Below are 22,482 nucleotides of genomic sequence, written 5' to 3' on the forward strand. Positions count from 1 at the left end.
TATTGTGGCCACATCAGAAAACCTTTTCCCTCCAACCTCCCAACTCTTCTGGTTAATTTCTTTCAGATATTGGCTTAGATAACTCCTTTGAGAGCCTTTTATGATAACATGAGCGTAGGTGCCTCTTTTTTTTTTTTTTTTTGAGATGGAGTTTCACTCTTGTTGCCCAGGCTGGAGTGCAGTGGCGTGAGCTCAGCTCACTGCAACCTCCATCTCCCGGGTTCAAGTGATTCTCCTGCCTCAACCTCTTGAGTAGTTGGAATTACAGGCATGCACCACCATGCCCCACTAATTTTTGTATTTTTAGTAGAGACGAGGTTTCACCATTTGGTCAGGCTGGTCTTGAACTCCTGACCTCAGGTGATCCACCTGCCTCGGCCTCCCAAAGTGTTAGGATTACAGGTGTGAGCTACCCCCCTTTTAAATAGTTTTACCAGCTTCTTAGTCCTTTAAGTCTTTTCTTCCTGTTCTCTCTTTTGAGCCCCATGGACTCATCGTACTTATTCATGGCACAGATTTATTTTACTATATTACAAAACACCACCTTTTGTGGTATTATTCCCCACACCAGAAGCTTACTTCGTGAACATCTAAATTGTTCACTATTGTATCCTCCTTACCTCCATAGTACATGACACGTAAGAACTGCTCAATAAATATTAATTGAATGAATGACTCCCATGTTCTTCAAAATTTTCCCATCATTGCTTACTTCTTTCTCTCTCTTCTGTCTCCATAATCAGAACTGTAACTAGGGCTCTGAAATTTACAGTGTGCCAGTTTTTTCTTTTTTTTTCTTTTGAGACAGAGTCTAGCTCTGTTGCCCGGGCTGGAGTGCAGAGGCACAATCTCGGCTCACTGTAACCTCCACCTCCCAGGCTCAAGCAATTCTCCTGCCTCAGCCTCCCCAGTTGCTGGGATTACAGGTGCACGCCACCACACCGGCTGATTTTTGTATTTTAGTAGAGATGGGGTTTCACCATGTTGGCCAGGCTGTTCTCGAACTCCTGACCTCAGGTGATCCACCCACCTCAGCCTCCCAAAGTGCTGGGATTACAGGCATGAGCCACTGTGCCCGGCCACAGTGTGCCAGTTTTTAAAATGATCGTCCAACTAATTCAATAGCACAAGCATGTAGTATCACTAACTTTAACAGCTAGTAAGTGAGAATAACTAGTTAAAATAGGAAGCTACCAGATGGAAAGGATTTTCAATAGCACCCATATGTAAGCTGAGACATGAATCACAAAGTCGATTTGATGGCCGTGTTTTATGCTTGCCCTGGCACCAAAATTGCTGGTTACAGCCGGACACTCCATTGTATACAATACTTTCTGGTGGCAGATCTATTAACTTCATTCAGTGTGTGGGGGGAAGGAAGGTGGAAAATATACTTACACCAGGAAGTTACGTGTAGGATAGAAGATAGACCTGCCTTTTTTTCTTTTTCTTTTCTTTTTTTTTTTTTCTGAGATGGAGTCTCACTCTGTCGCCCAGGCTGGAGTGCAGTGGCATGATCTCGGCTCACTGCAACCACCTCCTCCCGAGTTCAAGTGATTCTTCTACCTCAGCCTCCCGAGTAGCTGGGACTACATGTGTATGCCACCACGCCCGACTAATTTTTGTATTTTAAGTAGAGATGGGGTTTCACCATATTGGCCAGGCTGATCTCAAACTCCTGACCTTGTGATCTGCCTCCCTTGACCTCTCAAAGTGTTGGGATTACAAATGTGAGCCTCTTCGCCCAGCCTAGACCTGCCTTTTTGTATTTGTCCTGCTAATTGGAGAATTAGGATTCGAGGTTCAGCCAAAGGAAGATACAGCATGACTTACAGGTGCTGATCTGCATGGGTCAATGAAATGTGCAAGATATGTGTCCATCAACAGGTACAGCCACCTCCATTGCCTGCACTTCTAGGATTTGCATCCCCATGGAGCAGCCACTGGCAGAGAGAGAGGGAAGGACTTTAAACAGTCCGTACTGGGATGGCCCCACACCTCCTCAAAGATGGGGATGTTTTACTATGTTGCCAACATCATACATCAGCTAGCAGTTTTAGCTATAAAGATATTAGCATATGAATCTTTCACTGCAGAAAATCAAGAACTAAAAGATGGCTCCCTATTTACTTGGCTTGCAACCTTCAGCTCTTCAGACTATTTCTTTCTGTCCAAAGTCCTCAGTTAGATACAGAATTGTTTGTGGAGCTCTGGGGTCAATCATCAACCATCCTATGATTACAGTAGGTAGTCAGGCAGACATGAGCAGAACAGGAGAGGGCCACCCCACCCCCTACCGGGAATGCCAGGTGACCATCAGGTGATGGTCAGGTGGTTGTTAACTGTTGCGCTAAAATAGTAATTGGTTGCAGCTGGTACCAGGGACTGGCATTCTTCCAATAGATAGACAAACCTGAAACTGGTGATTAGCTTCTTGATGAGATCTCAGGAGTTGGGTGAGTAGGGTTGGGCATGTGCACTAAGAGGCAAAATCATGAAGTTTAACTGGTATATGATCTTCCTCTAGGAGCATTTGACTGGTAAGGGATGAAGGCCTCAAGTGAGCATGTGCAAACTCCAGGACTGTGCATGTGGCCCCTTGCAAGTGCTAGCAGACCACTGACCACTGCACATGCAGACAGCTCACCGCAAGGGAAGAATAAGGGGAGAAGTAATGCAATACCCCAGAAGTATGCCAACATATAAAACCCCAAGTTAAAGGTCAAACCGTGCACTTAATCTCTCAAGTTGCTCGCTTGGCCCTCTTCCAAATGTACTTTACTTCTTTTCATTCCTACTCTAAAACTTTTTCTTTCTCTCTCTCTTTTTTTTTTTTTTGAGACAGTCTCACTCTGTTGTCCAGGCTGGGGTGCAGTGGTGTGATCTGGGCTCATTGCAACCTCTGACTCCCAGGCTCAAGCAATTCTCATGCCTCAACCTCCCAAGTAGCTGGGACTACAGGTATGCACCACTGCACCCAGCTAATTTTTAAATTTTTAATAGAGACAGAGTTTTGCCATGTTGGCCAGGCTGGTCTTGAACTCCTGGCCTCAAGTGATCCACCACCTCTGCCTCTCAGAGTGCTGGGATTACAAGCAGAGCTGCTGCACCTAGCCTGCCCTAAAACCTTTTAATAAGCTTTCACTCCTGCTCTAAAACTTGCCTCGGTCTCTCCTTCTGCCTTATGACCCCCAGTCGAATTCTTTCTTCTGAGGAGGCAAGAACTGAGGTTGCTGCAGACCCGTACAGATTTGCCGCCAGTAACATATTTTGGTGCCGTGTTACTCGGATACGTTCTGCTGCTAACACTGTTTTCTTCTATTTCTTAGCTCTTGTGCTTCCTTTATTTTTTATTTTTGAGACGGAGTTTCACTCCTGTTGCCCAGGCTGGAGTGCAGTGGCGTGATCTTGGCTCACTGCAAGCTCCACCTCCTGGATTCGAGCAATTCTCCTGCCTCAGCCTCCCAAGTAGCTGAGATCACAGGCACACACTACCATACCTGGCTAATTTTTGTATTTTTAATAGAGACAGGGTTTCACCATGTTGGTCAGGCTGATCTAGAACTCCTGACCTCAGGTGATTCACCCGCCTCGGCCTCCCAAAGTGCTGGGATTACAGGTGTGAGCCACTGTGCCTGGCCTCCTGTGCTTCCTTTAAAAGCCCGTATGTCTCATTTCTCAGAGGCCTGAAACATACACTGAAGAGTCAGAGTAGCAGCATCCCAGACACTCAGCTTCTTGGCCCCCCATGTGGTTCTTTCAAAGCCTGGCATTTGTGGAGGAGTGAGGATCACTGCAAGTTCCTCTCAGCCACCTGTCAGCTCTGGAAGCTTCAGATTCCTTATCAGTACAGTGGGATAGCCGGTAATGGCTATCTCAGTTGTAAAAAGTGTGCTTCTTGGAACTTCAGAAGACGTAACTGAGTGCTCGCAGGCAAATGTTACATCTCTCCTTTGCTAATAGAATCATTTCAGTCTCTTCCATGCCACATCCTCCAGATGCCCCTAATGTATTGACTGCAGAGACATTTAAATGAATTAGGAGGCATTAACCACTGACATTTCTATTTCAGTTGCAGGAAAAATGTAATCAACAAGGAAGCCAACCTAGTATTCAGAGGATCAAGGGAGGTTCTTGGATCCACAGGCCCTTCGGGCTGATGTCTTATAAATAGATCACATTCAGGCTAATCTCATATCATGTGTCTTTGGGTGTGAAGGACTAGAAAAAAATAAACTTGTTAGCTAAATAAATCCTGAATGGATAGAGGCTTGAGTGGGAGGTGTCAGCTGAAAAGATGTGATCGCATGTCTGTAGGCCATCTGTGTGTTTCGAGGGAAATTATGACTGAGAGGTTGTGAGAATGAAAGGAAGACCATATGACACCAAGGTGCCTCTCTTGAAATTAGATCCCACAAAAATCCAGTATGGCCTGTGTTAACCTTGCGGGAAGAGAAATGCCACACCACCCACTGCATGACCAAGCCATTTCCCGTGGCTGCGGTAACAAATGACCACGTCTAAAGAAAGCAAATTCATTATCTTACGGTGCTGGAGGTCAGAAGTCTGAAATGTGTCAGCAGGGCTGGATTCCCACTGGAAACTCTCGGGAGACTCCGCTTCTTTGCCTTTTCCAGCTTCTAGAAGCCGCCCAAATTCCTTGGCTGTGACCCCCTCCTCCCTCTTCAAAGTCAGCAGCATAGCACCTTGAAATCTGTGACCTCTGCCTCCATAAACACATCTCCTCTTTCTTCAACTCTCCTTCATCCTTGTGATTATGTTGGGCCTACCCAAATAAGCCAGGATAATTACCTAATCTTAAATCCTTAAGTACATCCACAAACTTCCTTTTGTCAGGCTCCAGGGATTAGAACGTGGACATCTTTGGGGAACCATCATTCAGTCTACACACCAAGTTGTCAAAGTTATTTTTGTTTCCATGGTGACTGCTGGGTCAAACTGGCATGCAGGTAAACTGCTTCTGTGATTGTCACTGCTCTGGTGGCTGGCATTTCTCCTCTGTTTTTCATAGATTATACAGAGCTGGGTGTGAAACTGACCCAGTAGTCCCATGGACTGTTCTTTTTGATAAACACAGAAATTGATCCTTCTGGTCTTAAAGTTTGAAACTTTTGTTTTATCTGAATTCCTTCCTCAGGAAAGGACCTTCAGACCTCTGCAAAAGGGTATCAAAGAACTGCAACTCACCAGATCACCAGGGTCCTGACAATGAGATGCCAGACCCCTCATTCATCATGACTGCTTACTTGCCTCTCCCTAGTTCTTGTTTTCTTACACATCATTACATTTCTTCCCTGCTATGTAAATCTTTCGTTTTAGTGGGTCAGGGAGATGGGTTTGAGACTGAGCTCCCATCTCCTCAGCTGCAGCACCCTGCTAAAGCCTTCTTCCTTGGCAATACTCGTCTCAGTGATTGGCTTTCTGTGCAGCCAGCAGCAGGACCTGGACCAAACCTGGTGTTTTGGTAACAGGTGCACAATGGTCATTTAATCAGGGCGTATCTCAGGGGCTGTGTTCAGCACCAGGTCTTATTTTTAATCTAAGAAAACAAGAAAATGGTTTTATTCGATGTTGAGTCAAAAATGCTAGAATTTGAGGAAATGTAAGAGATGGTGTGATCCAAGAATGAGGTGCAGAGAGGCTGATGGGACTTGCGAAGGTCAACAGCTATAATAATTAGTGAACCAAAAAACTAGCACCTGCTCCCTAGTTCTCTTCTCATTACATCACCCGGATTGTGAATTAGGCTTGGGAAGCACTCTGGAATTAGTGATGGCGTATGTGATTTTGTCATTCCCCACCACCGTGATAGCGGGTAAATAACGTAACATTAAAAAAAAACTAAAGCCGGCCGGTCACGGTGGCTGACGCCTGTAATCCCAGCACTTTGGGAGGCTGAGGCAGGTGGATCATGAGGTCAGGAGATGGAGACCATCCTGGCTAACACAGTGAAACCCTGTCTCTACTAAAAACACAAAAAATTAGCTGGGCGTGGTGGCGGGCGCCTGTAGTCCCAGCTACTTGGGAGGCTGAGGCAGGAGAATGGCGTGAACCCAGGAGGCGGAACTTGCAGTGAGCCGAGATAGCGCCACTGCACTCTGGCCTGGGCGAAAGAGCAAGACTCCATCTTAAAAAAAAACAAAAAAAAAAACAACAAAAAACTAAAGCCCAGCACGGTAGCTCATGCCTGTAACCCCAGCACTTTGGGCGGCCAAGGTGGGTGGATTGCTTGAGCCCAGGAGTTTAAGACCAGCCTGAACAACATGGTGAAACCCTGTCTCTACAAAAATTACAAAAATTAGTGGGGGCATGGTTGTGTGCACCTGTAGTCCCAGCTAGCCTGGAGGCTGAGGTGGGAGGATCACTTGAGCCTTGAGAGCTTGAGGCTGCAGTGAGCTGTGATTGCACCATTATACTCCAGCTTGGGTGACAAAGCAAGACTCAACCTCAAAAAATAAAATAAGATAAAATAAAAAACCCAAGAGAAAGAAAAGTTAGATTTTCATGAAGTTCACTGATCTAAGGTAACCATTCTTCATCAGTGTGGCTATGGCAAAATATGACAGAATAAGGGGAACTGGATTTCAGTCTCAGGATGGAGACTTTTTTCTTAGTTTCAGAGATATGGTCTAAGGAATATCGTTGAAACGTGTCTGAAGGGAAAAGAATCTAGCTTTCTTGAACTTTTAAAAAAATGCTTGTTTTTCTTCAAAGTTTATAGAGGAGCATTTGTTGAGGGCTCACTATGTGAATGTGGTCCTAAGTCCCGAGAAAAAGATAGACAAGATTTTATTGACATTTATTATTTATTTTTTGAATTTTCAAACTCCTGAAAATACAGAGAAAGACAGTTTTAAATTAAATTAAATTAATGCAGTACTCTTCATGCTGCCAAAGTAGGGCATTGTAATAAAAGATGTAATGATCGCAAAATGTGAAATGTAGTTCAAAGTACGTCCCTACTCCTTTTAAATTCCTTATGGTTGGGAACTTACTTCTCTGCTTACCTTGAACTGCTTAATCTGCCAAAATTGAACAAGCCAAAGCACTTAGGCATGGTCAAAGTACGGAAAATTCAAAATTTGGATAAACTGAGGCAGATGGAAGAAATAAGTGCCAGCCCTACCACCTGCCTCCGCCCTTTACTGTTTGGGGTCATACTTTTCCCACAGGCCTGGCTTGCTGATTCATGGCTTATTTTTTCCCTATAGTATATGTTAAGTCAGTTTCTTCTATACCATAAGTCACCCCAAAGGAGCAAGGCAGTTTGCTTTGGAAACCAAATGAATATTCTCAGGTTACTTGCTGTCTTGTGAAACATTTGTAACCATATTTTGGAATATGGAAATATTTAGGGAAATGAAAGTAGTTAGAGGTGACATGGCTAGTTTGACTTGGAGAATCACTAACATTTTTCCTTCTTTGTAGCCTTGTGGTAGGAAGGTAAATTAAGCAGAAGGAGGAGAGGAGAGAAATGGTGTTGAAAGGGATATTTCTCAGATGAGTTGGAGGTGGTGGGGGAGACATTGGGAATATTGAAAACCAAAGTCAATTTCAGATCAAAATTCCTTCCACCTACAAGGGTCTGAGGTTTCTGAAGTGGGCTAATTGACAATAGCCGTCATTTTGTGATAGTCAGGTCAGGCTTTGAGACTGATTGATCTGCCAAGCATTTTAGATATGGGCCACTGACTCAGAAATTGCACAAAGAATGATTGCAGCAGCGAGTAGTTACAAGTTCATGCAGTTTCAGAATTCCCTTGAAGAGAGTTCTCTTGAAGAGAGTTCTCTTGAAGCACTCTGATGTGTTCTTTGTGCAGCCTTTGGTTGAATACCATTCAATGCCACCTGACGGAGAGAAAAGAGGTAAGGAAATTTCTTTTTTTTTTTTTTTTTTTTTGAGATGGAGTCTCGCTCTGTCGCCCAGGCTGGAGTGCAGTGGTGCAATCTCGGCTCACTGCAAGCTCCGCCTCCCGGGTTTCCGCCATTCTCCTGCCTCAGCCTCTCCGAGTAGCTGGGACTACAGGCGCCCGCCACCACGCCCGGCTAATTTTTTTTGTATTTTTAGTAGAGACGGGGTTTCACTGTGGTCTCGATCTTCTGACCTCATGATCCGCCCGCCTCAGCCTCCCAAAGTGCTGGGATTACAAGCGTGAGCCACCGCGCCCGGCTGAGGTAAGGAAATTTCTTGGGAGGTGCAACCTATGTGGCCTCAGATGCTGCAGATAACTAATAGGTTAAAAAGAATACTAAGCAAAACTTTAGTTTTATCAAGATACGAATCTAGCATTTTCACCATTAAGAATGGTTCATTTCATTATTTTACGTTTAAGAACTCCCACTTAGACTATTGTAGTTGGGTACATTGCATACACAAGCTTTGAAACAGTAAAACAAAAAAGCTTTCAAACTCAGATTGTAAAAGCCATGCAATTGCCATTGACTATGTAGAATTTCTGAAGTGCAAGCTGTTTTGAAGCTTCCTGATAATCATCCCCCAGTTTTATCCAGGTTGTGAGTTATTCAAAGGGCTGAATGTACAGAAGGATCCTTTAGATGTGTTAAGTGCCTCTCAGAAATGGAGGCGTATGTATGACCTCACTTAATTCCTTCCCTGATTAAAGAAGTAATGCATGTTCACTGTAGAAAACATAAAAAAGGCCGGGCGTGGTGGCTCATGCCTGTAATCCCAGCACTTTGGGAGGCCGAGGCGGGCGGATCACGAGGTCAGGAGATCGAGACCATCCTGGCTAACACGGTGAAACCCCGTCTCTACTAAAAAATACAAAAAATTAGCCGGGCGAGGTGGTGGGCGCCTGTAGTCCCAGCTACACGGGAGGCTGAGGCAGGAGAATGGCGTGAACCCCCGGGGGGCGGAGCCTGCAGTGAGCCGAGATTGCGCCACTGCACTCCAGCCTGGGTGAAAGAGCGAGACTCCATCTCAAAAAAAAAAAAAAAAAACAAAAACCACACACACAAAATGCACACAAGGACAAAATAAGTGACAGTAACATCCTGTAATTCTACCACCCCAGTTTCAGTTGTAGGTAGGAGGACAAAAGGAGCAATTCCCCAAAGACAGCAAAACGTGATGACTGGAAACTTGGACAAAACGGTAGTTTCTCAGCTGGGGATGATTTTGTTCTCCCTTTCCCAGCACATCAGGTAATACCCAGAGACATTGTTATTGTCAGAAGTGGTTGGGGCGGCAGGGTGGGGTTGGAGGTGCTCTTGGCATCTAGTGGGTAGAAGCTACGATGCTGCTGTACATCCTACAATACAAAAGACTGCCCTCCATTACAAAGAATTCACCTGCCCAAAATGTCAATAGTGCAAAAGTTGAGAAACCCTATTGATAAAACTATCAAAAGCATGAGGTTCAGTTGTTTGTTTTGCATCAGTGTAAATGGCAAATTTCCCAAATTAGGAAACTGCTCTTCCGAACACCGTAGTCATTCCAGGCCTTCGACCCATCAAGAACTATTGTTAATATTTTGTTGAATAAGCTTCCAGGCTCTTTCTTATACATAGAGTATTTTAATCCTAATTCTGGTGTCTGTCTGGCTAGATGACTCTCTGGCCACATTCAGGAAGAGAAGAGCCAACAACTCATGGGCCCAGGGAGTCTGGATATCATTCCCATTCCATAAAGAAGGGGCTGTGACTAGCAGAGGGGAGAACTGACCTTGGAGAGGTGACCTAAACTAGAAAGATGGAACAGAACTCAAGTAACCCTCTTAATACCAAAATGCCTTGTGATGTGACCCCATGATTCTCATCCTCTCTCCAAACTAACTTTGATCTCCTCTAATTTTTGTTCTTCCCTTCCAATTCCACAGAAAAATTTAGAGTTTTGTTTTGTGGATTTTTATTCATCAGTGGTATACTGAACGTACTTGTTGGCAACTGAATTTTTTCCCACTCAATATGTTTTAGAGATTCCTCCATGTTAACAAAGGGATCTGGTTCATTTTGAGTGTTGCATAGCACTCCATGACCTGCATATAACACAGTTGAATGAATAGTTCCCTATAGATGAACATTTAGGTCATTTCTTTTTTTATGTTTTTGAGATGGTGTTTCTCTCTTGTTGCCCAGGCTGGAGTGCAATGGTACGATCTTGGCTCACCGCAACCTCCACCTCCCGGGTTCAGGTGATTCTCCTGCCTAAGCTCCCCAGGTAGCTGGGATTACAGGCATGCGCCACCACACCCAGCTAATTTTGTATTTTTAGTAGAGATGGGATTTCTCCATGTTGGTCAGACTGGTCTCGAACTCCCCACTTCAGGTGATCTGCCTGCCTCGGTCTCCCAAAGTGCTGGGATTACAGGCGTGAGCCACCGTGCCTAGCCTATTTAGGTCATTTATATTACTTTACTATTAAACATAATGCTGCAATGATAACCTTGATACATGTGTTAAATGTAAATATTTTTCTGCAGTAGATACCAAGAAATAGAATTGCTTTGTCGAAGGCTGTGTTTATTTAAAATTTTAATGGAAATTCACAAATTGTCTAAAAAGATGCTGAACCAATCTAAGCTGTCATTGAAAATGTCTGAGCGTTCCCATTTCCCCATACTAACTCCTGATATAATAAAACTTTTATACTTTTTACCAATCTGATGGGTTAAAAATATTATATTGTTTTCATAATTTGCATTTCCTTGATTTTTACTAACAAGGTTGAGCAGGCTTTTATATTTGTAGGTTATTTATATTTATCCTTCTGGGAATTGCCTTCCTACTTCCTTTAATAAGGTATTTACTCTTGATTGTTGGTCTTTTTAAAATTGTTTTTGAAGTTTTTTATTCTGGATAAATATTAATGTTATCCATGTTTCTTATATTTTCACCCAGTTAATTCCTTATCTTTTACATTTTGGAATTATCACACATTTTATAAATGTTAAACTCTTCATATATTCAAATGTATTCATTATTTCCTTTACAACTTTGGGGTTTGGGATTTTTTTTTTTTTTTTTTGAGACAGTGTCTTACTCTTGTCACCGAGACTGGAGTGCAGTGGCTCAATCTCGGCTCACTGCAACCTCTGCCTCCTGGGCTCAAGCAAGTTTCCTGCCTCAGCCTCCATGCTGAGTAACTGGGAACATGGTGGTGCAAGCCACCATGTCCGACTAATTTTTGTATTTTTTTTTTTTGTAGAGACAGGGCTTCACCATGTTGCCCAAGTTGGTCTTGAACTCCTGAGTTCAAGCAATCCACCCACCTCTGCCTTCTAAAGTGCTAGGATTATAGGCATGAGTCACTTGCCTGGTCTGGATTTTGGATGTTAAAGAGCCTCCCTTCTTTCCTTCCTTCCTTCCTGCCTTCCTTCCTTCCTTCCTCTTTCTCTCTTTCTTTCTCTTTCCTTCTTTCTTTTCTTTCTTTCTTCTTTCTTTCTTTCTTTCTTTCTTTCTTTCTTTCTTTCTTTCTTTCTTTCTTCTTTCTTTCTTTCTTCTTTCTTTCAAGACATGGTCTCACTCCATTGTTCAGGCTAGAGTGCAGTGGCGTGATCACAGCTCACTGCGGCCTCAACCTCCTGGGCTCAGGTGATCCTCCCACCTGGCCTCCCCAGTAGCTGGGACTGCTACAGGTGTGTGTTACCATGCCTAGCTAACCTCCATTCTTTCAAACTTAAAATGTTTCCCAGTATTTTCTTCCAATGTTTCATTATTTAGATTTTTATGTTTTGGAGAAGGCCAGTTTCACGGGCATGCAACTGGTGCACAGGGCCCAAGTTTAGAAGGGCTCTGAAAATTGTGTATTACTTTTTTGTGAGTATGTGAGTGGTGTGAATGAGACAGTATATAGATTATTAGGAAGGTGTGCTATGGAGTCAAAGTACTCACATTTGAATCTTGTCTGTAAGACTCATTAGCTATGTGACTGTGCAAATTACTTAATCGTTCATGTCTCAGATATCTCATCTTTAAAATGGGGATAGTGACAGGATCCATCGAGCCCTTTTCATTGTTTTGTTGGTGTAACGTAGCCCTGGCAAAGCCCTTAGTGTAGCATCTGGCATATGAAAGTTTGTTGTGATAAGAATTTTCCCTGTGCTTATTTTAATTAAAATTTTTAAAGTGTCAAAACTTACCTTGAATGTGGACCTCTTCTATACAGTACTGACCAGGTTTTGCCTGGCAGGTTCCCAGGTCTAAAAGACATCCATGGAAGGGGATTGAAAGATTGCATGCTCTGCAAATCAAACCTCCAACATCTCCAAGTACAGGGGCAGAAAAATGAGAAGTGGTAGATAAGAGAGAGAAAAAGAAGAAGGAAGAGAGATCAAAAAAATAAAGTAGTGATTTTTGACTTTATATATATATATTTTTGTTATATATATATTTTATGTTATATATATTAAATATATATTTTATTAAATATATATTTTATGTTATATATATTTTATTATTTTTTTTTTATGTTTTGGAGAAGGCCAGTTTCACAGGCATGCAACTGGTGCACAGGGCCCAAGTTTAGAAGGGCTCTGAAAATTGTATATTACTTTTTTGTGAGTACGTGAGTGGTGTGAATGAGACAGTATATAGATTATTAGGAAGGTGTGCTCTGGAGTCAAAGTACTCACATTTGAATCTTGTCTATAAGACTCATTAGCTATGTGACTGTGCAAATTACTTAATCGTTTGTGTCTCAGATATCTCATCTTTAAAATGGGGATAGTGACAGGATCCATCCAGCTCTTTTCATTGTTTTGTTGGTGTAATGTAGCCCTGGCAAAGCCCTTAGTGTAGCATCTGGCATATGAAAGTTTGTTGTGATAAGCACCCTGTGCTTATTTTAATTAAAATTTTTAAAGTGTCAAAACTTACCTTGAATGTGGACCTCTTCTTTACAGTACTGACCAGGTTTTGTCTGGCAGGTTCCCAGGTCTAAAAGACATCCATGGAAGGGGATTGAAAGATGGTATGCTCTGCAAATGTGTGTGTGTGTGTGTGTGTGTATATATATATACACACTTTTTTTTTTTTTTTTTTGAGACAGTGTTGCACTCCTGTTACCCAGGCTGGAGTGCAGTGGCACAATCTCGGCTCACTGCAACCTCCGCTTCCCGGGCTCAAGTGAGTGATCCTCCCACTTCAGCCTCCCAAGTAGCTGGGACTACAGGCACACACCCACCGTGTCCAGCTTTTTGTATGTTTAGTGGGGAGACGGGGTTTCGCTATGTTGCCCGGGCTGGTCTCTCTGCGTTGGCCTCCCAAAGTGCTGGGATTACAGGTGTGGGCCATTGTGCCCAGGAAGTAAGCAATATTTAAAAAATTCTAAAACCTAACGTAAATTATTATTATTATTTTTTGAGATGCAATTTCACTCTTGTTGCCCAGGCTGGAGAGCAATGGCGTGATCTCGGCTCACTGCAACCTCCACCTCTCAGGTTCAAGCGATTCTCTGGCCTCAACCTCCTGAGTAGCTGGGATTACAGGTGCATGCCACCATGCCTGGCTAATTTTTTGTATTTTTAGTAGAGACGGGGTTTCACCATATTGGCCAGGCTGGTCTCAAACTCCTACCTCAGGTGATCCACCCGCCTTGGCCTCCCAAGAGTGCTGGGATTACAGGTGTGAGCCTCCGCACCAGGCTAAAATTATTTTTTATTTTGAGAATTTAATGAGGGAAATTTTGAAGCGTATGCTGTATTTATGAATTGAAGCACCTTGAACTATGGTAATCAGTCAGGAGCCCAGGTCGTCTAAACAACTTAGTTGGTTAAAATTCATTCAGTTCCTCAGTGCTTAATTAAATCACACCAAATTTATTTTACCAGAAAATTTAATTTCAGCCACATATTCACTGTTAGGACTTAATTTCAGTGCCTAGGGTAGCATATTATATATAGTCAATTCTTCATGAATATTTATTGCTTCATTAATGTTTACATATTGGTTATCTTCCATACTCAAATTTAGTGGCTTGAAAATGTTATTCATTTTGTTTATATAGAAATAGCCCAGAGATTCTTGAACTGGTCAATACTGGTAAGGTTGGAAGACATTATCTAGAAGACTGTTTTCCAAATTCTACTGTGCATCAGATTTATTTAAGCAGATTAAATAAACTCACAGATTCCCAGAGCCCCCAAAAACCTGAGTTAGAATCTATGGAAGGTGGGGCTTGAGAATTTGTATTTTAGATCTGCAGAAATAGCTGAGGGGATATGATTTAGCTATCAATGTCTAGACCAATGTTTGTGAATCGTTGATTCTTCCAATTCAGGGATCTTTCTTTTTTTTTTAGAGACAGAGTCTTGCTCTTTTGTCCAGGTTGGAGTGCAGTGGTGCAATCTAATCTCACTGCAACCTCCACCTCTCGGGTTCAAGCAATTCTCCTGCCTCAGCTTCCCGAGTAGCTGGGACTACGGGCGCCCGCCACCACGCCCAGCTAATTTTTTGTATTTTAGTAGAGATGGGGTTTCACCGTGTTGCCCAGGCTGGTCTTGAACTCCTGAGCTCAGTCAATCCATCTGCCTCAGCCTCCCAAAGTGCTAGGATTACAGGCGTGAGCCATCACGGCCAGCCTTAGGGATCTTTCTTATAGCTTCTGCAGGGAGCTTTGGCCAGTGATAGAGAACTGATCACCATTAAAAACAGCTCAGATTGTTAAAAGATTCTTTTGAAATTGAGCCAGAATTTCTCTGAGTGCTCACAGTTTCCATCTTCCACTATATGATGACCACTGCCGTGTCACTCCTATTCATTGATGGTCCCAAAGAAGGGTTTACCAGATGTTTTCTGCAATGTGTTTTATATCTCCCTCTGCCATATTGGGAGATAGAAGAGAACATTTTTAATAGAAAACAGTCTGGCTGATGAGGCTAATTAACCTTTGTTGATGATTTTCCCCAGGCTCAACCTCATCTAAAGATACTTCGGAAATTTCACATTGGTTCTGCCACTAAGCGTGACAGACTTTCCATTCATAATCAGTGATCAATCAACAATTTTTTTTTTGAGACAGAGTTTCACTCTTGTTGCCCAGGCTGGAGTGCAATGGCATGATCTTGGCTCACCGCAACCTCTGCCTCCTGGGTTCAAGCAATTCTCCTGCCTCAGCCTCCCGAGTAGCTAGGATTACAGGCATGCACCACCACGCCCAGCTAATTTTGTGTTTTTAGTAGAGACGGGGTTTCTCCATGTTGGTCAGGCTGGTCTTGAACTTCCGACCTCAGATCTGATCCACCCGCCTCAGCCTCCCAAAGTGCTGGGATTACAGGCGTGATCCACCGCACCTGGCCAACCAACAAATATTTTTAAAGAATGGAGCTTATATCAAGCACTCTACTAAGCCATTTACATTCATAAGCCCAATTATTTCCCAAAGTATACATTTCAGGTAGGTATTATAGATGTCTGCATTTCACATAAAAGAAAACTGAGGCCTTAATAGCTTGGGTGGAAGAAAGAGTGAAAAATAGTCTGTTGGAATCTAAGTCCCTGCTCTTAGCAAGCACACTACCTCCTTGGAGCTCCCTACCTTTTGCATATCCCAAACCTTCTGATCACTCTCTTCGTACTGGAGGTCTTGGTTCTTCTTGGATCAGGATCAATTGCCTGCCTGGAATACTAGGCCTGCTGTTTCTTCAGGTCATCCTGGAGTAAGTTTTCCTCCTGAATTTGTGATCATTCAATCTCACAACTTGCCCTTAGAGACTCATCACGTTACTCAGACCTTTGGTGCCAAGAGGCCCCCTGAGGTGGAGAGCTCATGTGATATCAGATCACTGTCCTTCTTGCCCAAGGCCCCTGGACTGGTTTCCTGGGTGAGATCTGTTCCAGTTTCTCTCCCCCTCTCTCAGACTGTCTCTCTGATTCCACACCCAACAACCATAGCCTTCTTCTTCCTGAAACCTTGACCCTGACATGTTTCACTATGGCCGAAGATGACTCCTTAACTTTAGGCCTTTTTGCTGTCATTGTTCAGTTTTCTGCTTACTTATAAATATGTTCCTGGATCCCATTTTCTTTCTTCCAGTCTGTTTTGGTTTGGACATTTACTGTTGATTTTATTAACATATCTACTATATAATATATTCCAATTTGGCCACTAAGTTTAATGCTTTAGGTTAGATGTAAAATGAATTATTTCCTTAAGTGTTTAATTCTGAAGTGTGCTATTCTCTTTATTACTTTATTAGCTGAGAAAAATATATATATAATTATTTAAATGCATACTATAATTCATATATATGTGTGTGTATGTATATATATATATATATTTGGGGGGTGGTGGTGGGGAGGAGATGGAGTCTTGCTCTGTTGCCCAGGCTGGAGTACAGTGGTGCAATCTCTGCTCACTGAAACCTCTGCCTCATGGGTTCAAGCGATTCTCCTGTCTCAGCCTCCCGAGTAGCTAGGACTACAGGCGCATGCCACCATTCCTGGCTAATTTTTGTATGTTTTAGTAGAGATGGGGTTTCACCACGTTGGCCAGGCTGGTCTTGAACTCCTGACCTCAGGTGATCCACTCCCCTTGGCCCTCCCAAAGTGTCGAGATTACAGACATGAGCCACTGCACCCGGCCTATAATTCATATATATGTATATTTAAACATATAAATCATGATGATGTGATCCTTTAAAATAACCACCCCTTACTTCATGGGCAGTCCTGCAAACCAGGTAAGTACCAACAACAAAATTTCTCTTTATGCTGAATTTTCTTCTTTTGCCTATACCTCTTTCTTATGTCCAGCAAAATTAATGCAACCCCTGAATCATTTTCTTATGACACCCAAGACACTGAAGATGTTTTCTTATGATTTTTCATGGATTCATATGCTTCCTTCCACATTCTTTATAGGAAACAGTATGAGGACTTCAAATGCAGCAGAGACCTAAGCTGTACAATTTGAATTTCTTGCTGCCCTCCCTCTCTGCAAGGGGTAATCAGAACTCCATTGTGCACTGCATTTAGTAATGAGGGTAGCATAGGAAGCAGATGCCAGAGACTGGTGGTCTTGTGTTCCAGATGTGGTGTGTTTAACTTGCATAAAGTTTTCAAAAATTGTGTTAGTTGTCAACATTTAAAAATTGGGAGAGTTATCCTAAGAATCTGAGTTTCTCGCTTCTCCTGAAGAATCAGGAGATTTGGCAGTCTTGGGCTCCACTTTCTCTGCGGCAGCAAACATCTGCAGCTGCATACCAGCTGCCCTTCCTTAGAAGAGCCTTTCCTCTTGTGTAGCTAGCTGGCTTCCCTCATTTATATTAGGTGGCCAGAAACTTTATGAATGTGAGTTGGTGACTGCAGTATTTGATATCAAGTCTCCAATCTATGCTGCTTTTGTTATGATTAATTCACTTCCTTTGCCATGCTTATAAGGGCTTTTGGACCAGTTTGGTTAGTTCTAGCTCAGTGATATTAATAGCAATGTGTGGTCCACCACCTCTCAGCTCAATTTCCTCATCTATAAAATGAGAAATAACAGCACCTAACTTAAAGATCATGAGAATTCAATGAATTATTAATAATAATAATGAAATGTTTGGAACAGAACCTGAATATATAAGTGCTCAATAAATGTGAGCTCTTATTATTAATTGAGTCCTTACTCAGGCCATGCTATAAGCACCCAGAGATAGAACCCAGAAGTTAGCAGGCAGAGTCTGTTAGAGTCAGAATGTGGTTACCAAGAGTACGTCTAGAAGAAAGAGCAAGAGAAGGTGGCTTCTACAGCAGTACTTTTCAGATTCCCTTATTTAAGGTCACTCTCCACTTAGTCGTATGGCAATTCTACAATTTCTTTTTTTTTGGGGGGGATGGAGTCTCGCTCTGTCACTCAGGCTGGAGTGCAGTGGTGCGATCTTGACTCACTGCAAGCTCTGCCTCCCGGATTCACGCCATTCTCCTGCCTCAGCCTCCCAAGTAGCTGGGACTACAGGCACCTGCCATTGTGCCCAGCTACTTTTTTGTATTTTTAGTAGAGACAGGGTTTCACCGTGTTAGCCAGGATGGTCTCGATCTCCTGACCTCGTGATCCGCCCACCTCAGCCTCCCAAAGTGTTGGGATTACAGGCCTGAGCTACCACGCTCGGCCCTACAATTTCTTAATAATTTTCTATCCTTTTAACTTATGCTTTCCTAATGACTTACCACCTAAGAGGCAGAATAAGATAACACCAGCAAAGACAATCCTTCTCATTCTGATTTCCAAGCCAAAAAGGAGATGAAAGGAAAGACACGTCCCACTGATTTCTGGGGAAGTGATAAAGTTACACATTTATGTTAGCTATTTTAAAAAGGGAAAGGACTTTTTAAGTTTTATTGATTTCATTAAGACAATATAAATAAGTTTATTTTGTGAAGGAGGAAAAATAAGCTACCTGTCTTTATAAAAAAGTCACCATATGACTGGGCGCAGTGACTCACGCGTGTATTCCCAACACTTTGGGATGCCAAGGTGGGCAGATTGCCTGAGGTCAGGAGTTCAAGACCAGCCTGCCCAACATGGTGAAACCCCGTCGCTACTAAAAATACAAAAATTAGCCAGGTGTGGTTGTGGCTGCCTGCAATCCCAGCTACTTGGGAGGCTGAGGCACAAGAATCGCTTGAATCCAGGATGCAAAGGTTGCAGTGAGCTGAGATGAGGCCACTGCACTCTAGCCTGGGGGACAGAGTGAGACTGTAAATAAATAAATAAATAAATAAACCCATAAAACTTCTAGTTCCTGAACATTTTAAGTTATTTTATTACCAAATATCACCTTCTCTCTTCACTTTTTCCTCAGAATTATAATGGTTTCATACAAAAATATGAAGTGAAATAGATGGTATTTCTAGAATAATATCCTGTTAGAAATCCTTTTAACTATTGGCCAAAAGGAAAATACACATATTCATTCATGCTCCTTTATGAATTATTATTATTATTATTTTTGAGATGGAGTCTCACTCTGTTGCCAGAGTGGAGTGCAATGGCGTGATCTCAGCTCACTGCAACTTTGGCCTCCCAGGTTCAAGCGATTCTCCTGCCTCAGCCTCCCAAGTAGCTGGATTACAGGCGCATGCCGTAACACCCGGCTAATTTTTGTATTTTTAGTAAAGACAGGGTTTCACCATGTTGGCCAGGATGATCTTGATCTCTGGACCTCATGATCCACCCACCTTTGCCTCCCAAAGTGCTGGGATTACAGGCGTGAGCTACCACGCCCGGCCTATGAATTATTAATAATACTTTCACTGCAAAAGACCTTATTTATGAGGGAAAAGCATTATGTGATGGTTAACAATAGTTAATACTTATTAAAATGAAGGGAAGAAATTGTAAGATTGGGCAAAGTATAATATTTCAGTTATTCATGACCTACCTATCCTTTTCATTAAGGTACTATGGAAATTTTCCTGGGTCTGAACTTCCTTAAAAGGATGAAAACGAGTACAATTTCTGATGTGATGAAGTCTGTTACAACTGAAAGCGACACTCTGATCCACTAGATTCCAAACGGTTTAAACAGTAAAAATTGACCGAGTAAATGCGAATATTTTTTCACTTGAACACTCTCATCTGTTTGGAACTTAATTTCCTTACTCATGAGATTAATATAATAAGTCTAAGTTGGTCAGTAGTTAAACTAACTGTAAATTTGGCTGAAGTTGCTATGTTCACTATGCAAAGATTAGGTAATTCAGAAATAGATAGCCTTGTGGGCATACTATCTATTTATTATGTAAAGTACTTGGTCTTAATTTAAAAAAAAATTCCATATAGTCTTTAAAGCAACACTTAGTGCATTCAGAAAGCAATTTGAATTTTTAAAAAGTTTATTTCCAAACTAATATATAGTTCCAAATTAATATACATTATTTTTGAAAAAATGAAAGTATTAAGAATGTTAAAATCCCCTTTGACCATGTTCCCATCAAACCCAGTGTCTCCTCCAAATGTAACCACATTATCAATATGTTGAGTATCTCTTTTTTTTTTAATCATTTCCTAAAGTTTATTCAAGGGTACTTTTTCTTCTGTGCATTTTCATCATAACACTTATAACATAGGATTATATATAATAATACTTTCTCTTTTACTTTTGCAAAAATAATATAATACTCTACATATTATTTTCCCCCTTATATTTTATTCAAAAATGAATGTTTAAAATCTTCCTATGTCAGTCTTTCAAACTTTCATTATTTTTTATTGCTATATAATATTTTCTGGTATGGATACATCATATTTATCCATTTCCTGGTTGATGAGCACATACATTCTTTTTTTTAAAATAACAAACAATGCTGTAATGTGTGTATATGGACTTGGGCACATATGCAAATTGTTTCTCTAAGACAGATCCTGAAAATTGGGATTGCTTGTCCCAAGGCCTATCAAACTGCCCCTGAAAGTAGCTATAGAAATTTTGCCATCCACTGGCCAGGCACGGTGGCTCACGCCTGTAATCCCAGCACTTTGGGAGGCTGAGGCAGGCAGATCATGAGCTCAGGAGTTCGAGACCAGCCTGGCCAGCATGGTGAAACCCCTTCTCTACTAAAAATACAAAAAAATTAGCCAAGCGTGGTGGCAGGTGCCTGTAATTCCCACTACTCGGGAGGCTGAGGCAGGAGAATCACTTGAAACCAGAAGGCAGAGGTTGCAGTGAGCCGAGATTGCATCACTGCCCTCCAGCCTGGGCAACAAGAGCGAAACCCCGTCTCAAAAAAAAAAAAAAAAAAAAAAATAGAAATGTTTCCACCCACCAGCAGAGTATGAATACTTCTTCCCCATATCCTCATTAATATTGAATCAAAGATTTGCAAAATAATATTTATTAACAGCTAAAAGTCTAGGTTAACATTATCTTTTGCCTAGCAAGTTGCAGAGATGAAGAAATAGATGTATTATTATTGACAAATGGTGTTCTCAAGTATGCACTTTTAGTCAAAGGGTGGGGAAATGTAAATGAGTGTGTGTGTGTGTATGTGTGTGTATTAATACATATGTTAGTACCTATACTCAAATATACATACATAAATACATAATTTGTATTACCCCATAGCTATAACTTTGTAGTCTGTTCTTTTTAAAACTTAACTTCATATTTTGAGTACTTATTTTGTCATTAAATATTTCTTTCTTTTCCTTTTTGAGACGGAGTTTTGTTCTTGTTGTCCAGGCTGGAGTGCAATGGTGCGATCTCGGCTCACTGCAATCTCTGCCTCCCAGGTTAAAGCAATTCTCCTGCCACTGCGCCCGGCCAAGAATATATTTTTAAAGCTCCTGTAATATTCAGCCATATAGAGTTACTATAATTTATTTAATAATCCTCTCATGTTTGGGGATCTTTCATTATAATTTTATTTGTGTTTAAAATTTTCTTTAGGGTAAGTTCATAGAAACGAAGTTATCAGAACAAAAACATAAACCATTTATGTAAGTTGGCCGGGCACAGTGGCTCACGCCTGTAATCCCAGCACTTTGGGAGGCTGAGGCGGGCGGGTCACCTGAGGTCGGAGTTCAAGACCAGCCTGACCAACATGGAGAAACCCCATCTCTACTGAAAATAAAAAATTAGCTGGGCTCAGTGGTGCATGCCTGTAATCCCAGCTACTCAGGAAGCTGAGGCAGGAGAATTGCTTGAACCCAGGAGGTGGGGGTTGCGGTAAGCTAAGATCACGCCATTGCACTCCAGCCTGGGCAATGAGAGTGAAACTCCATCTCAAAGCAAAACAAAACCCTTTTATATAAGCCTTTTGATACACATTGGAAAATAGTTTCCTAGAAAGATAATACCAATTTAGAGCTACAGTGTGGCATATTCATCTTCAAATTCATGACTAGACCATAATAACCCCTCAATTAATGCTACTTTTGCTTCCATTCCTTCTTGAGATTTTCCTCTTGTTTAAATGTCTTCATTACAAGTTTTTCTTTGGCTCTAATGTGCCACTATTAAAAATTTATTTTCTTGAATGAAAGTGACATTATCTGATTAGTCGATCAACAAACATAATGTTCATACAAATATAAACTCGTAGGTATTATGATATTTTTCATGATATATATTATCTGTTTTTCCTTTCCTTTAGTGAAAATTGTTTTTCTGACACCTCCTAATTGATATTAAGACCAGCCTGCCCAACATGGTAAAACCCCGTCTCCACTAAAAATACAAGAATTAGCCAGGTGTGGTTGTGGGTGCCTGCAATCCCAGCTACTTGGGAGGCTGAGGCACAAGAATCGCTTGAACCCAGGATGCAAAGGTTGCAGTGAGCTGAGATCAGGCCACTGCACTCTAGCCTGGGGGACAGAGCGAGACTGTAAATAAATAAATAAATAAACCCATAAATCTTCTAGTTCCAGAACATGTTAAGTTATTTTATTACCAAATATCACCTTCTCTCTTCAATAATTGATATCTGTAGGCCTTTATATTTTATTTGAGGTGGCAAAATACCAGCTCCAAGTAGACTGTGAAAGGTATGTATATTGTAACCCCCACAGCAACTACA

The 22,482-nt window shown here is 41.8% G+C and overlaps 1 protein-coding gene across 2 annotated transcripts in view; it reads right to left on the reverse strand.

The window, feature by feature from the left end:
- The window catches only part of CUNH9orf57 (chromosome unknown C9orf57 homolog), a 35,639-nt gene extending 16,246 nt beyond the window's left edge, over positions 1–19,393 (reverse strand). Inside the window, exons 1-5 of one of the 2 annotated variants that reach the window (XM_058445868.1) lie at positions 19,347–19,393; positions 18,133–18,234; positions 12,859–12,918; positions 12,123–12,245; positions 6,809–7,869 (exon numbers count right to left, since the gene is read on the reverse strand). In XM_058445868.1, coding sequence (XP_058301851.1) covers positions 7,715–7,869; positions 12,123–12,245; positions 12,859–12,918; positions 18,133–18,234; positions 19,347–19,359 — 453 coding nt within the window. In that variant the 5' untranslated portion in view covers positions 19,360–19,393 and the 3' untranslated portion in view covers positions 6,809–7,714. Of the gene's footprint in view, positions 1–6,808; positions 7,870–12,122; positions 12,246–12,858; positions 12,919–18,132; positions 18,235–19,346 lie in introns of those variants that run through there. The other variant, XM_058445869.1, reaches the window with a different exon arrangement.
- Between the last annotated feature and the right edge of the window lie 3,089 nt (positions 19,394–22,482).

This window comes from Hylobates moloch, unplaced genomic scaffold (assembly GCF_009828535.3).
Source record: "Hylobates moloch isolate HMO894 unplaced genomic scaffold, HMol_V3 SCAFFOLD_10, whole genome shotgun sequence".
NCBI lineage: Eukaryota > Metazoa > Chordata > Mammalia > Primates > Hylobatidae > Hylobates > Hylobates moloch.